Genomic DNA, 16,015 nt, shown 5'->3' on the forward strand with positions numbered 1-16,015 from the left:
ATTCCGCTTTCCTCTGCCGAGAGCCCTCCACCCACTCCCCGGCCCTCGCTTTCTCCTCCCGCCAACCTCAGCTCGGGAGTCGGGCTCAGGTTCCCAGCACTGACGTCAGCAGACGATGACCTCAGCGCGGAAGGGGCGGAGAGGGCGGAGGGGGCGGAGGGGGCGGAGGCGGAGTTGAGAGGGGGGGCGAGCGGCAGCGTGCGAGGCGGGGCGACACCAAGCCCAGCCCCCATCCGCTGGCCGCGACCAATGAGCGCCGCCAGTGGCCCTTCGCCCCGCCTCCCCGAATAGCATGAAAAGCGCGGCTCCGGGGAAGTTCGGGCAGAGCCCGAGCCGCGGCTGAGCGAGCGGAGCTGAGGATCGGAACGTCCCGCACCACCGGAGCCATCTCATCGCTCCCCGAGCCGCGCACAATATGAGCCACGGGCAGAGAAGCGACATGCTCCCGGAGATCGCCGCCGCCGTGGGCTTCCTCTCCAGCCTCCTGAGGACGAGGGGCTGTGTGAGCGAACAGAGGCTTAAGGTTTTCAGCGGGGCGCTCCAGGAGGCACTTACAGGTGAGCGCTTACCGGGCGCCTGGCGCCCCTGAGCTCGGCCTCCTCGGTGCCTGGCAGGGTCCCACATGAGAGCAGCTTGGGAACTGAGCTACCTCCTCTGACCCCCCAGGGCCCGAGTCCCCAAATGCCTGGGTCGTGTCTTCCTCCCCTGCCACCACGATGTTGATCCGTGGTGATTCTGGTCGGGCGCGACCCTCCTCGCTCTTGGGAACGCTGACGTTTTTCCTCGGGACGGATCCGAGTCCTGGCTAATGCCCCGGAAGAGGGGGTATCTGGGTATCCGAGTTTGGGCTCGTTGCCCTCGCTAGATTCTTTGGACCTCGAGACCCATGTGGGGCGATAAAGCCAGGCTGCCCAGGGTCCTTATGTGAAAGGAAGGCGAAAGTGAGTCTTCTGAACAACTTGGAGTTCCAACCGTAGTTCTTCCGGCCCTGCGAGCTGCCCGTTGTCTCCTGGAAGTTGGAGTCCGGGCCCCCTTTGTATTCTCTTTGTCCCCCTTAGCCATCTGCCACTTATCCTGGTACCCAGGAGAGTCGTGTAGCTGGCAGCCGTGCTCCGAGGGCATGTGTGTGGGGTGGGGAGGGGGGCGGCGAGGCAGGGAGGTAGATGAGAGAGAAGCCTCCCCTGCCTGGGGACAGCGCCCATCTCCAGCTGTTTCCAGGGCCTGGCAGGCGGTCTAGGGCAGCCAGGCGGCTCCGAACATGCCCACACAGAGCCTGCGTCTGAGGAAAACAGATGTTTCATCAAAACAACTCTTGGCTACTGCTAAGGATCGCTGACTCTCCTGACTAGCAGAGAGGGGGGCCCTGACACGGCTGACTTGCTCTGGGCCCGGAAATGTGGGCAGCCTCCCTGGCCTTGAGGCTTGCTGGTCCCAGTCACACCTGCCTCTTTAAACTCCGAATGTGCCCAAAGCAATCCACTGGCCATTAGCAAATATCCCCGTGATCTGGGACCCTCTCCTAAACACACACATAGCTCTGTCCTGGAAGGAGGGAGGTCTCTCCAGCTCCCATAAAATTTTCTCTGCTAAATGGTGTGAGAGTTTCAGGAAGTCCTGGAACCCGGGAAAAGCCAGCCACCTGCCTCACGGAAAATCACTGGCCCCTTCCTATCCTCCTCTCCTTTCCCCCTGGTCCCATGACCCAGTTGCTCTAACCAGGGCTTCGCCCCCTGTCCTGTCTTCACAGAGCACTACAAACACCACTGGTTTCCTGAGAAGCCGTCCAAGGGCTCCGGCTACCGCTGCATCCGCATCAACCATAAGATGGACCCCATAATCAGCAAGGTGGCCAGCCAGATCGGACTCAGCCAGCCCCAGCTGCGCCAGCTGCTGCCCAGCGAGCTGACCCTGTGGGTGGACCCTTACGAGGTGTCCTACCGCATCGGGGAGGACGGCTCCATCTGTGTCCTGTACGAGGAGGCCCCGGTGGCCGCCTCCTACGGGCTCCTCACCTGCAAGAACCAAATGATGCTGGGCAGGAGCAGCCCCTCGAAGAACTACGTGATGGCGGTCTCCAGTTAGAGCCGGCGCCCACCCCACACCTCCTGTGCCCCTGCAGCAGAGACAACAGGCCACCACATACCTCAACCTGGGGAACTGCATTTTTAAATGAAGAGCTATTTATATATATATTATTTTTTTTAAGAAAAGAGGAGAAAACAAACCAAAAGATTTTTTTAAGAAAAAAATCCTTAAAGGGAGCTGCTTGGAAGTGGCCTCCCCAGGTGCCTTTGGAGAGAACTGTTGTGTGCTTGAGTCTGGGAGCCAGCGTCTGCCTTTTGGGGGTGGGGTGCAGGGGCAGGCCTTGCCAAGGTGAGGCTGGAGAGTGAGAGGGTGCAAGCAAGGTCAGCAGCTGTGAATGAGGGAGGTCAGGGTCTGCCCTGCAGGGAGAGAGGATGGATTCACACCTCTCTCTCCTGGCCAGGACACCTCCACCCTGGCTCCTCTCTTACTCAGGGGCATTCGAGCCTGGACTTACATAATACTAGGTTGCCTGATGTTCTCTTTCAGTTTTCGGATGAGATCCTGGGCAGAGTGAAAAGGCCTCTCCTTTTTCTTTCTGTCCTAAGCAGCTTTTCCTGACATCATGACTTGTTTCTAATTCTACCCTCAGAGGCTTGTAGGTGTTACAACCCCGCCAGGAATCTAAAGCTTTTTTTATTTTTTCTTTTGGTGGGGAGCACATGGCAGGGGTTGGAGGTTGTCGGGCTTAGGATGGGGGATCTCTGCACAAAACCTTGCTTTGCTACGTGCTGCTTTGTGTGTGTGTGTGTGGCGAATAACTTGGGAGTGATTTGCAATGAAATTTTGGAGACCCAAAGAATATCCACTGGGATGTTTTGGGGCCCAAACCCATCTTTTTGGAACCACATGAAAGTCCTGATGCTGCTACTGTGATTCCTTTGAGAGGTGGCTCAAAAGCTACAGGGAACTCCCGGGCCTTGGTTACTGCCTTCTTTTCAAAAGCACAACACTCTTCTCTAACCCTCCCCTCTCCTCGCTCTTTCTGGTTGGGTCATGAAGCTACCCTGTTTTCCAGGACAAGAGTTCTCAGTCACTGTGCAATATGCCCCCTGGTCAGGAGGCTCTGGAGGGGAACTGGCTCCCAGAACCTTCTGTGCCCTGGTGGGGTAAGGGAGCTATCTCCTCTCACCTCAGGATGACGTTGGCCGGCTGGCCACCGGTGTCCCTTGGCTGAATGGGAGAGTGCCCCGTGCTCTGCAGGACTACTTGGTATTCTTGTAGGGCGACATTAAAGCCAAACCTTGGGCACTGTTTTCCTCCCTGGTGCTCAGAGCACCTGTAAAAGAGGTCGCTGTCTTTCAGTACAATCCAAATTTGTAGACATGTGCAATATTTACTTTTCTGGGTTAGAGAAAAAGGAAACTGCACTGGGAAGAAACCCTCTACCTTCAGTTTCCCAGTGACGTTGATGTTGGAGTCATCAGAAGGCCTCGAGTTTCCCAAACCGGATCACCTTAAGAAGGACAGAGCTACAGCATCTGGTTAAGCTGGCCACTCCCCTGCTGCTGCCCCTTAGGGAAGACTCTTCTCCCCCACTCCTGATCTCAGATTCCACTCCCCATGGGCAATCCCCTTTCTTGGATTTCTTAACTCCTCAATTTCGATTCAAAGGTGCTATTTACCAAACACTTCCCTGTCCATTCCTGCCAGTCCTGCCTCCTCCCAGGCCCTGCTTCCAGTCTTTACTGCTTTAAAGTTAACTTAGGGCCCACAGACCCCAGAGCCAGTTTTCTGGCCTGCGGGTTGAAACAAAGCTGTGAATTACCGCAGACTGTGTGTTGGCATCTAGTCTGCAAACAGGTCCCTGCCTTTTTAGAAGCAGCCTCCTGGTCTCATGTCGAATCTTTTTCTCTCTTCTCCTTTTCGATGTTCACTTTAAAAACAATACCCCCAGGGTGGACTGTTGAGCAGGTCCATCTCTCTTACTAAGTAAAAATAAATAATAGGAGTACATTTGTAAGCTATTCTGACAGAAAAGACAAAGGTTACTAATTGTATCATAGTGTTTTTTATATGGAAGAATGTATAGCTTTATGGACAAATGTACACTTTTTGTTTTGTTACTTTAATAAAAATGTAGCAGATGAAGTCTCCTAGTGTAAAGGTGACATTCCCACCTGGCTCACTTGCATTCCCTTGCCAGACCAAATCATTTGGGTTTCTTAGTATTTCTCTTCGATTGCACTCAGGGATCTCAGAGCATAATGTCTGGTGTAAAAGAAGAGTATGGTCACGTGGCTGGGCCATTTCTAAGCATTGGCTCTTCACTGGGAACTGGGCCCTCGTTCCCTCCTTTAATGTACCCGTTCCCTGTGAAAATACTGAAGTAACAGGGCTTGTCTAGTCTGAATGTTCCTCGGCCTCGCCAGGTCTTCATCTTACATAATCTGTTCTTGGTAGTGCTTCAGGCCCTCCCTCACTCTCATTCACTGGCTCACTCACCCAGCAGGCACGCACTGCCAGGAAGTGCCAGGCACTGAACGTCGTCCAAGTGATAAGACACGGTCTGTCTCAGACCAGGAGTGGAAAGCGGGGGATAATGGACCCCTTCCCAGGCTGGAACAAGATTGTTTGCACTTCCTAGTGAAGGTCCTCTTGTCACCCAGGCTGCCATTTGCTACCTGCCACTCTTGTCTTAGTGCGGTCAAGCCCCAGGACCTATACCCTGGAGCAGGGTATGTGGCTCGATGGGCTTGCTGCTCGGGAACTGGAGAGTGGCTTGTCCTGGCAGTAGACACTGGAGTGAGATGGTGTCTTGTTACTCATTTGTAACACTTTGGGCTCTATACATAGGATCTGTGCAGGGAATAAGAGCACCGTCTCACCCCGGGCTTTTGGATTCTGTTCTTGAGGTTTTGACACAGGCCTGCAGCTCCCACGGAGGTCACAGTATGTTTTTTCCTCCTCCCTGGGTGGGCTGTATTTAAATTCTAAGCACATTGACTCATGGGTGGTGGCACCATCGCCCCTGCCTCCAACCCCAACCTAATACCTCCATGACCTTGAATAGCTTGCAGTCTGTCCCAGGTGTGCTGGGCCAGCGGTGGGCCAGAGGGGTTGTGTGTGGTGTGCTTGTATTGGGCAAGGAGTGTGGGGACCTGGGGATAAGATGGGGGAGGCCAGGCCATCTGTATTGTAAACAGGACTAGTTATTGGACCCACTTCTAGCAAGGGTTGTTATTTAAAGAAATAGTGCCGTTTTCATTTGTAGCTTTGAATGTAATCCCTAGGCACTCAGTTAAAAGGACCTCCTATTTTGGATGCAAGCGCAGGTTAGGGTACAGGGACGTGCGCCCTTCCTGGTGTGCTGTTCTCTCCTGGGTGTCCAGTACAAAGTCAGCATCTACGTTATTTCCTGAAAGCCCCCAGCCAGGAAGGGTATTCGCCTCGCTGTTCAGTGGAAAGCCTTCAGGGCTTTCTCTTTCTGGGAAGCTTGTCTGGAGACGGGCACACCTCAGCCACCTCTAGGTCTCTAAGCCAGGGAACCACAGGTTCATCTTGGAACTGCTCTTGGCAAACTAATAGTCCCTGGATTGACACGAGCGGGTTCTGTGATCAAGCAACGTGTCGTTTATTTCCGATCTGACCCATGTCCGCAGAGGTGGGAAGGGTCACTTGGTCAGCTAGGGGTATGGGAGCTCTGGCCTGAAACTGCTTGAGGAGTGGCGGCAACTTTCGTGAGTCTGGGGACTAGGCATGGGTTGGTCCTGTCCTGCTTCCAGCTTCCTCATTAGGTAAACAGCCTGGAAGACCTGTGCCCAGTCAGCTGTTTGGGGATGATAATGTACCTCCTCTGAGAGAGGAGACAAGGCCTTGGGAGCCGCAGATTAAGAGCCCATTCGGCCCCTGATAAGGAGCTTTGGGTGGGGGAGTCTGATGTTGCAACCAAGCCCCAGGAGGAAGAAGCCCTCCCGTACGGTCTGACATCTGTCCCTAGAAGAACCTGTGGTGGGGAAAGATAGTGAGAACTCGAGTGTCCTGGCTCCCAGGCTGGTGGTGGTGTCCCTGACCCAACAAAGGGCAGTGAGAAAGCATTCTGGGCTGGGTGGGAGAATGTGTGGGTTGGGGCCCTGGTTCTTCCTGACTAGCTGTGTCTTATCTTAGAAATTAGGGGTTGGATGAAATGACCTCAGTTCTTTTCCTAAGCTTTTGAATCCGAATCATTTACCTCCAGGAGGCAATCACTGGAGGGCAATTAACACCATTATTATCCTATTTTCAATTAGTTGAACTGAAAGGTCATTAGGCCTAGGAAGTGGAGGGAAGAATGGTCTTGGCTGGGTCAGTCCCCTGTCTGATAAGGCTTCCATAGATATTCAGGCTCCCGCACAGGCTGCCTGGGGAGGGAGGCCTCACTCATCTCAGCTCTGCCACTGGCTCCACAGCCCAGGGCAAGCTATTTATTGGTTGATTGATAGAATTTTGCATGTGCTTGCCAGAGAGACAGGAACTGAGAAATCACCCCTCTCTCCAGGGATAGCCACACCTCAATCCCTTCTCCTCCATTCTCCTCTTGGGATTTTGGGCATGTACACACATGTGCCCAGCGTGGTTTTCAAACCACCAGGCCTGGGACTTGAACTGCAGTCAACCATGTGGGAGTCTAGCACCTTAACCACCACACTACCTGTTGGTCCCTGGGGCAAGTTATTTACCTGGGGTGGATTACTTACTGGACAGGCCTGAACTTCTCCATTTGTAATGTGGGTTTAAGAATAGAACCATTGCTAAATGTCGGTAGGAAGATGAGATCCCCCGCCCACTACTTAGAGCAGTCTGGGCACATTGAAGTACTCCGTACATGAGAATGGGCGTTCCAAGTCGCAATTAACCTCTGCTAACTTCATCTCTTCAAGGGGTCTGAAGGGCACTGAGATGAAAGGCATTCTGGCATCCTAGAAGGACCCTATTATTAAAGTCCTATCAAGGACTTTAATACCATCCGAGCAGCCTGTTGTCTCTCCCCTAGAAAGGTGGTAAGGTGATTCTCAATCTTTTGTTTAAAACTCTTCGCAGGACCGGCTCTGTGACTCAGAGGTAATGTGCTGCTTAAGAGAAGGTGAATCCCCCCATGGAAACCTTCTGAATCCCACATAGAAACCTTGGTTCAAATCCCCAGTCCGATTGGCCTCCAATACACCAGGCACACATGCACTAGCACCCAAGATCCAGGGGGCTAGAAAATTGGAAGAAAGGGACTATGATGCGACTGGACCCTGTAGAGGGATTGTCTCTCTCCCTTCCACTCTCATGCATGGGCATGTGCTCTATCAAAATAAAATAAAATAGGGACCAGCAGTTAGCATAATGGCTATGTCACTGGACTCCCATGTAGTCGACCGTGGTTCGCGTCCCGGACCCAGTGTCTTGAAACTCATGCCGGGCGCGTGTGTGTGTGTGTGTGTGCCCAAGATCCCAAGAGGAGAATGGAGAAGGGATTGCGGCATGGCCATCCCCCCTGGGGAGGGGGTGATTTCTCACTTTCTATCTCTCCGTCTCTGGCTGGCTGGCAAGTGCATGCGCCCTATGGCAAAAACCTCTCCAAATAAAATAAAATAAAATAAATAATAACATATAAAATAGAATGTTTATTCTATTTAATGGGCCAATGGGTTACATAGTGGTTGAGGTGCTGGACTCCCACATGCTCGACTATGGTTTGGGTCCCAGATCTGGCAGCTTGAAACGCACTCTGGGCATGTGTGTATGCATGCCCCAAATCCTGAGAGGTAGACTGAAGAAAGGATTGTGATGTGGCCATTCTCCCATGGGATGATTTCTTGCTATCTATCTCTTTGTCTCTCTCTGCCTCTCTGGCAACTGTACATGCCCTGTAGCAAAAATCTCTCAAATAAATAAATAAAGGAATGAAATAAAAATCTTCACAGTCCTAAAGCCTTCCTAGGGTCATATGTTACCCATAGTAGGTACTCTATAAGTACCTGCTGAGTGAATGACTATTCACCAAAGGAACTCAAATCTGAGCCCTGTTATTTCTGCTGAAATGTATGGTGTCCTACTAGGCAGCCAACCTCACTGGTCACGGGGCAGTTTGGACCTGTCAGCTCCAACAGTCTGCTTGTGGATTAATACCAAACTGGGCTACGTGCTCATTGACACACAAAGTGGGTGGGGAAAAGGCCTTTCCCATAGCAACTTGGTTTACCTCCCTGTAGATTCACCTCCCTGCAACACACACACACACACACACACACACACACACACACACACGCTCTCCAATCCCGGAAGAGAAATTAATGGGGAAGTTGAGAAGGGCAAGCCAGTCTTCTGGACTTCTCTCAACACCACTTTTTTGTGCAAGAAAAAACGTGTGGGCTCCATCTCAGAGCCGACCAAGGCCCTGGATAACGATCTTCTACAAACCAGTGTGGCCTGATGTGCAGCCAATCCATCCTCCTGCTGCTATGGGCCCCAGGCAGCTCCAAGACATTTTGTTCCAGCACAAACCTGGTTCTGCCATTCCCCACCCCCCTCCCATAAACATGGGTGGGCGGGCCTTCACTCAACCCTTGTCCTGCAAACCAGACAGGCTGCTTACAGCACATCAGATAAGAGGCAGTTGTGGTCAGAGCGAGAGCCCTTGTTCACCAGCACCTTCAGAGAAGGACCGTCTACAATTGTACAGGGCACCAGGGACTGAGGATGGGACCAGGCAGACAGAGTGTGGATGGCTGGACAGAGACTGGGGCGAACTCTGAGAGCGCTCCAACTGACGAGGGCCTCTGCTCCTTTGCCCTAGTCCTCTGGTGTCAAATGAAGCCAGGGGTGAGAGATATGAATTTTTGTTTGTTTGTTTGGGAGATCTTTGCTATAGAACCTGAGCACTTGCCAGAGAGAGAGACAGAAAGCGAGAAATCACCCCCCAGGGGATGGCCACACTGCAATCCCTTCTCCTCCAATCACCTCTTAGAATTTTGGGTACACAGGCATCCCAGCTCAGATGTACATTTTTAAGAGAAGCCTGAAATGGAGACTTCTGCCTGGCATTGCCCTACATTATTTTTTTTGGAGAGTTTTTTTTTTTTTTGCTCGCCAGTCAGATAGAGAGAGACATAGAGACAGAAAGTGAGAAATCACCCCCCAGGGGGGATGGTCATGCCGCAATCCCTTCTCCTCCATTCTCCTCTCGGGATCTTGGGCACGCACGCACACATGCCTTGCGTGAGTTTAAGCCACCGGGTCCGGGACTCAAACCATGGTCGACTACATGGGAATCCAGCGACATAGCCATTATGCCAACTGCTGGTCCCACATTGCCCTAAATTCTACTGATGGCAACTATTTTTTTAGTTTTTGCTAATGTATTGTATATTTGCCAGAGATAGAGAGAGAGACAGAAAGTGAGAAATCACCCCCCGGGGGATATGGCATGCAGCAATCTCTTCTCGATTCTCCTCCTGTGATTTTGGGCATACACTCACACATGTCTGGCATGATTTTCAAGCAGCCAGGTATAGGACATGAACCGTGTACTCAGCCATGTAGGATCCAGCGTCTTAATCACCATGCCAGTTGTCTGGCCCAGCAACATTTTTTTAAAAGAATTTATTGGGACCAGAAGTTAGTATAATGGCTATGTTGCTGAACTCTCATGTAGTTCAAGTCCCGGACTGTCCTGTCCCTGTTCGGGCGCCAGGTGTCCCGACCCATTCAGCAACTATTGATCGATTGAGGGGCTTGTAAGTGCTGGGTAACGTGATGGACCCGGGACACTTGGCGTTTGGCAGTGAATAGGACACAAGTGTCGCTGTGGGCATGGCGCTCCCAGGAAGGCAGAAGCAAATGATGGCACGCAGTTTAGCACATAAAACTTGGCTCAATCTATTAAGACTTATCTTCTCGAAGGCCTGCAAAAACATACCTGTAGCAAAACAATGGAATTCATCTCTCGACAACATTTAGCCGAGAGGGCACTGGGTCAGCAATCTGTCCGGGGTTCTGTTCTGAAGGCTCGAGTGGGAGTGCTGTTTTGAATTATTGGAAAAAGAAATGGTTCCCAGAGACCTCAAATTCACTCGAAGGCCGGGATTATATGATGGGTCTTCAACAAGTTCATCCAAATGCATATTATGAAAAAAACTGCCTGGATTTCAAAAAATGTTTGCACCAGAGTAAACCTATCCTGTAATTCCATTTTTCCCACAAACTTTCTAAAGTCCCCTCATCTATACTCTGTGCAAAGTGCTATTGTACTCTCAGGAATTTAGCAAGATGCCTGGCACAGAAGGGGTCGCCAGTACCCATATGGTGAATGGATGACTGGATGAACGAATGATTTACCTGGTTAGGAGTTGTAAATGAGTAAAATAGTGTCACGCGTTGGAGTCCTTTTGCAATTTGGACCTTAAAGAACTCGGGCATGTAACCATCCAATAATGCAGTTGTTGTTTGCATGCCATTCAAATAAACATGCCCGGGACCAGCAGCGACCTGATGGTTAAGGCGCTGGACTCCGACATGGCTGACTGCAGTTCAAGTCCCAGACCTGGCGGCTTGCTTTCTTGCTTTCCCTCTCTCTGTCTCTCTCTCTCTCACTCTGACCCTCTCTGGTCAAATTAAAATAAATAAATATAGTTAAATTTAAAAAATTATTATTGTTATTTAGGTTTTTGCCATTGGATGCATGTGCTCGCCAGACAGAGGAAAAGGAAGAAATCACCCCCAAAGGGGATGGCCACACCACAATCCCTTCTCCGTTCTCCTGTTGGGATTTTGGGCACACACACATGTGCCCAGCATTATTTTTTAAAATTAATTATTTAATTTTATTTATTCATTCATTTATTTTAATTTGACCAGAGAGAGATACACACACAGAGAGAGAGGGAAAGTGAGAAAGCAAGCCACCAGGTCCGGTACTCGAACCGCAGTCGGCCATGTGGGAGTGTCCAGCATCTTAACCACCACGCCATCTGCTGGTCCCCAGCATGATTTTTGAAGCTGCCAGGTCTGAGACTTGAACCACAGTTGGCCATGTGGGAATCCAGAGTCTTAACTCTCATGCTACCTGCTGCCCACTCCCCTGCAAATAATTTTTTTAAAGTGTTAAACATTGTTTTAAAAAAACAAATAAAGAGGACATCTTTTTTTTTTTTTTGGAGAGATTTTCACTGTAGGGCACGTGCGCTCGCCAGACAGACAGAGAGAGACATAGAGACAGAAAGCGAGAAATCACCCCCCAGGGGGGATGGTCACGCCGCAATCCCTTCTCCTCCATTCTCCTCTCGGGATCTTGGGCACGCACGCACACGCGCCCGGCGTGAGTTTCAAGCCACCGGGTCCAGGACACGAACCGCGGTCGACTACGTGGGAGTCCAGCGACATAGCCATTACGCTAACTGCTGGTTCCCAAGAGGACGTTTGATCATGGTATCTTCCCCGCCAGGAAAGTATCCACAAACATCACCTCTGCATTGGCCTCTTCATGACCCATTATGATGCACCTGGGACTACCTGGGGTCAAGAATGTAGGGGTCTCTGCCCTCCCCCACTGCCCCGATACTAGGAATGAGGCTCTGCATTGACATCAATGGCACATTGCCACCACGGCCATGACCTTTAGGAAGGGGCATTCTGGCATGTTCCTGATAGAACTGAGGCCATGCAAGGGACCTCCGTTTCCCCCAAGGACTGGACAAGGAATAGCTCTCCCCACCCTCCACAGTCCTCCTTAGCTTGTGTGTGGGACTGCAACCTCTGGCCTCTGCTTGGCAATGCCCTGTTCCCTTCTGCCCACCTACTTCTGCCTGGTTAGCTCTTTTATTTTGTTTTTGCTATTGAGCGCATGCACTTGTCAGAGAGAGAGAGAAAGAGCACCCCTGGGAGGACAGCCATGCTGCAATCCCTTCTCCGTTCTCCTCTTGGGATCTTGGGCACACACATACGTGCCAGTGTGATTTCCAAGCTGTCAGATCTGGAATCGAACCACACTGTCGGCCACGTGGGATCCAGCACCCCAACCTTCACATCACCTGCCAATCCATGACTGGTTAACTCTGCAAGATTCAAACTATCTCTTCCAGATGACTTTTCTGTGACATCGCACCATCGTGGCCTGGGACATGTGGCCTTCCCTAGAGTCACCATGATTCTCAGTTCTTACCCGCGCCCCAGGCCTTGTAGCCCAAAACTCACAGCTGGAATGCAGGTGGGGACTTGCCTGAGCAGGGCCTGCAGCTAAGGGGATGTTGAACAAGCAAATATCCGAGTTGCCAGGAGTGGAGGCTAGGGACAAAAAAGTCAAGCCTATCCAGGACTGGCCAGTGAGTTACTGCCTCAAGTAGCTGGGACCCCAGGGGACCTGTGAGTGCACCTTAAGAAAACTTAGTCCTTGGAATCTGGCAGGCTCTTGGGTCTCTAAACACTTGCATTGAAATGTAAATATCACTTAGAGGGGGGTGGACACATTTTAAATCGAAATGTGAGAGAGCCTTGGTTATTAATTAACTCCCTAAGTGGGTTCATCCAGAAAGGAACGCTGGGAGAGAAGACTGGGCCAAGTCCCTAACTGGCTCTGACCTCTGCCATGGGAGAGGGAGGACAGATCGCAGGTATTAGCATGGGCCTGTGCTCAGAAATCCTTCTTCCCAGCGTCTCTCGCAGAGGCCGGCTGTGGGGTGGTGGGAGCCGCGCTGGGCACACGAGCTGGGCAAGAGAGGGCCTGGCTTCGAGGGCAATCACTAGTAATAGCTGTCCTTGACATCCTGGGCGAGTCCCTCATTCTGAGCTTGTTTTCTCATCTGGAAAATGACTCACTTGTGCTAAATCATCTCTCACCATTCTATTTCCATTTCTAGACAGAACTACAAAACAAAACAAACAAACAAAAACCCTGATTCTTCTGTTTTGCTTCTGGCCAGCACATGGTCCAGCTATTGTCCTTGTCACACTTGAGGTCCCACAAGAGCTTCCTCCCTGCCCCCAGCCGCAGAACTGGGCCAGCATCCTGGGGCAACAGCACTCTGTTTTCCTCATGCCTCGCCCTCCTGACTGTTGCCCTTCTTTGCCATCTGGTCCCTACAGTCTAAGGCTTTCCCAGTCTTTCCAACCCTGAACTGCCGACGTGACAGCAAAACCACGCCAGACCCTCGCCGTGTCAGATGCGCTCCCACCTTTCCCTCTGCCCCCATTCACAGGTGCCTCTGCCAGTTTACATGACACGAACCCATTTCCCAGGACCTGAGTCCCCACTGTGTGGTGGACAGCCGTGCTACAGGCACTGTGCCAGGCGTCTCCAACGTGACCTTCACAAGGACACTGACGTACTGAGGCCTCGATTCGATTCGCAGATGAAGAAAATGAAGCCCAAGTAACTAGAAATGGCTAAACCGAGCTGCGACTTCTTTGTGTCACCGCTGCCTCCAGGAGAAGGCTTCCGGAATACACCCAGAATAAGCCCACTTATTCTCTTTAGATACACTCTTACCTCGGGGCTTTTCAGCATTTATACACATACTTTACAACATAGTTTTTACTCTACAGCCTCTTAACGATGCATATACTTGATTTAGTTGTTCACCCTTTTTTTTTTTTCAATTGCCAGAGGGTACACGTGCTGGCCAAAAAGAGAAAGCACATCCCCATGGGGTGTGGTCACGTGGCCATCTTTTTTCTCCATCCTGTCGGGATTTGGGGGCGCACACACACACACGCATGCCTGGCATGTTTTTCAAGCTGCCAGGGTTGGGACTGGAACCTTGGATGGCCATATGGAGTCCAGCTCCCTTAACTACTGGGCTCGGGGGGCCCGCCCACTGTTCATACGTTTATAACAAAAACAGCACGTCATGGATTGCATGGTCGGTGTCTGATGACTCTGTAAGCTCGCGTCCCTTCTCCAACCGTTGCCACCTGCACCTCCACAGCAGGGGCCACTGTGTCGCTCTTCTTTTTCTTCTGTTTCTGGCATGTGCTTGCCAACCACTTGGTACAGAGCAGAGCTGGGTACACTGGCTGCTGAATGCAAAGATACGGGGTGAGAAAACTGCAGCATGCCCACTGCAGCTGTGGGGCAATTGCCTCCTCTTCCCTGCCCACTGCCCTCCCACTGTGGGCATAAAAGAAGAAGTGCTCTATTTGGGAGTTCCCTCCGAGGGGGCGAAGGAGCCCTGTACACGGAGCTACCTGCATGCGCAGTTCCTAGCACACGGTCTGCACATCGGCTGGCACCATGGCGGGTGCGTGCTGATGGTAGGGCTGCTTTGATCTTGGTTAAATCTGACCCACAACTCGAGCTATAAGCAGGTACAAATGGAGGGCTAGACAAGAAGTTTGGAAATAAATGGAGACTTATCTGGGAATGAGCTTTCATTAACACCGAGCTGGTGCGTGGCTTAAGGATTCGGTCTTCGTGCTTGGACCCTGGGTTTACATTTACATGGTCCAAAGAGCTTTAGAGTCTCCGGCAGAGGGTGAGGAGGCAAAAGCCCTCCAAGGAGTCTTTCCTGCAAGCTGGCTCTTGTCCCAGCTCTAGGAAAGCGGGCCCTAGAGGGGGCGATCCTTCACTGGGTGTGTGTGGGGGAGGGTGGGGTGAGGGGAGAGGTGGGAGTGACAATGTGTTTGAGCAACTTAGTGGTTTGTTCTCAGCAGCTGGTGGGCCGAAGAAGTGCAATTAAGTCCCAGGCCCTCCAGGCCTGCTACTCCCCAAAGCCCTTTCTTCTCTTGGACAGAGTGTGCCCCCGCCAGCTGGCAGCTCCTCCAGGTGTTTCCTGTACTCTGGTTATTTGCTGGTTGGGGCGGCTGAGGGTGAGGAGAGGAGTCTGTTTTGGCTTTCTGTTAGCCAATGGCAGGCAGTGTGGGGGAGGGCGGAGCTCCTGTATCTGGGGAGAACAACCGCAAGCAGCAGCTGCCTCCTGACACCTGCCTTTCTGAGAGAGCCTGTCAACAGCAGTGGGCCCGGGGAGAAAGGAGACTTCCCCAGCAGGGCAGGGCCTTCTGTTGGGTCAGACTGGAGGGTCATTGCATAAATGAAATGTCAGAAGTTCCCAACCCCAATTCTTTCCAGAGTGAGGAGGATGAGGCAAGAGCTTTCGTGTGCTCCCCCCACCCCCTAGAAAGGGGCCTTATAGAAAGGCCTGGACTCTGACCCCTAGAGAAGAAGTCCAGTGGCACTGGTCACCCTTCACCTGCCATGAAGCAGATGGCATTGCCTCCCGAGGCCAAGGTCAAGCGCAGACAGAGAGATCCTGGCAAAGCCTTCATCCCCTGATCTCAGACCCCCATCTTCATCCAGCCTCCCCAACTCCAGCCAGGCTGGTGTGACAAACACTGCCCTGGGTTTCTTCCCGATCACTCTTCCCAGGAATCCAGGCAGGACTTCTGGTTCAGGGTTCCCCACTTCCGCTGAAAGGATACACTTGTCTGCATGACCGTTTCATTGACTGTCTTCCAGCCGGGCTGCTGGCGGCCAGGACCAGGGACTCTCTGTTTTGATGCTCTAATGCAGGGTTCCCTAAACCCCGTGCTCCAGACCAGTGGCAGTCCTTTGCTTACTGGAGGCCACACAGCGGGGAAGGGACCGCAGGTGAGGGAGGGCGGCGTCACATGTGCTACAGCCGCTCCCTATGGCCCACATTGCTGCCCGAGCTCTGCCTAGCGGATCTGGGTCAGCGATGGTGCTGGGTTCTCATGGAAGCACGAATCCGAGTTATAGGATTGTTTGACTGTATATTGCAGTGTGGTGTGGTGGGAATGGGCTGCACCACGGAAGTGGTGTGCTGGAGTCATCCTGGGACCAAGCTTTCCCCCGCGCCACCATCCACGGAGGGATTGTCCTCCACCAGGCTGGTCTCTGTATTGCGCCACCATCCACGGAGGGATTGTCCTCCGCCAGGCCGGTCTCTGTATCTCCCGCTGCTTGTATGGGGCCTGTCGTAGGCAATATTGCCTAGTGAACGGGGAAGTTATGGCT

General features: G+C 52.1%; 1 protein-coding gene across 1 annotated transcript; it reads left to right on the plus strand.

Moving 5' to 3' along the window:
* Nucleotides 1–311: 311 nt before the first annotated feature.
* Nucleotides 312–4,173, plus strand: BTG2 (BTG anti-proliferation factor 2). The gene is made up of 2 exons (XM_006159173.3): nt 312–557; nt 1,748–4,173. Exons 1-2 carry the CDS (start codon nt 416–418, stop codon nt 2,080–2,082), a joined length of 477 nt encoding a protein of 158 aa, XP_006159235.1. The 5' UTR covers nt 312–415; the 3' UTR covers nt 2,083–4,173.
* The last annotated feature ends 11,842 nt before the right edge of the window (nt 4,174–16,015 follow it).

Source organism: Tupaia chinensis, unplaced genomic scaffold (genome assembly GCF_000334495.1).
Source record: "Tupaia chinensis unplaced genomic scaffold, TupChi_1.0 Scaffold000627_1, whole genome shotgun sequence".
NCBI classification, from domain to species: Eukaryota; Metazoa; Chordata; class Mammalia; order Scandentia; family Tupaiidae; genus Tupaia; species Tupaia belangeri.

Coding starts and splice junctions, on each gene's coding strand:
- BTG2 (XM_006159173.3), top strand. CDS start 416: ATGAGCCACGGGCAGAGAAGCGACATGCTCCCGGAGATCGCCGCCGCC. Junction 558..1,747: donor GCTCCAGGAGGCACTTACAG/GTGAGCGCTTAC, acceptor CTGTCTTCACAG/AGCACTACAAACACCACTGG.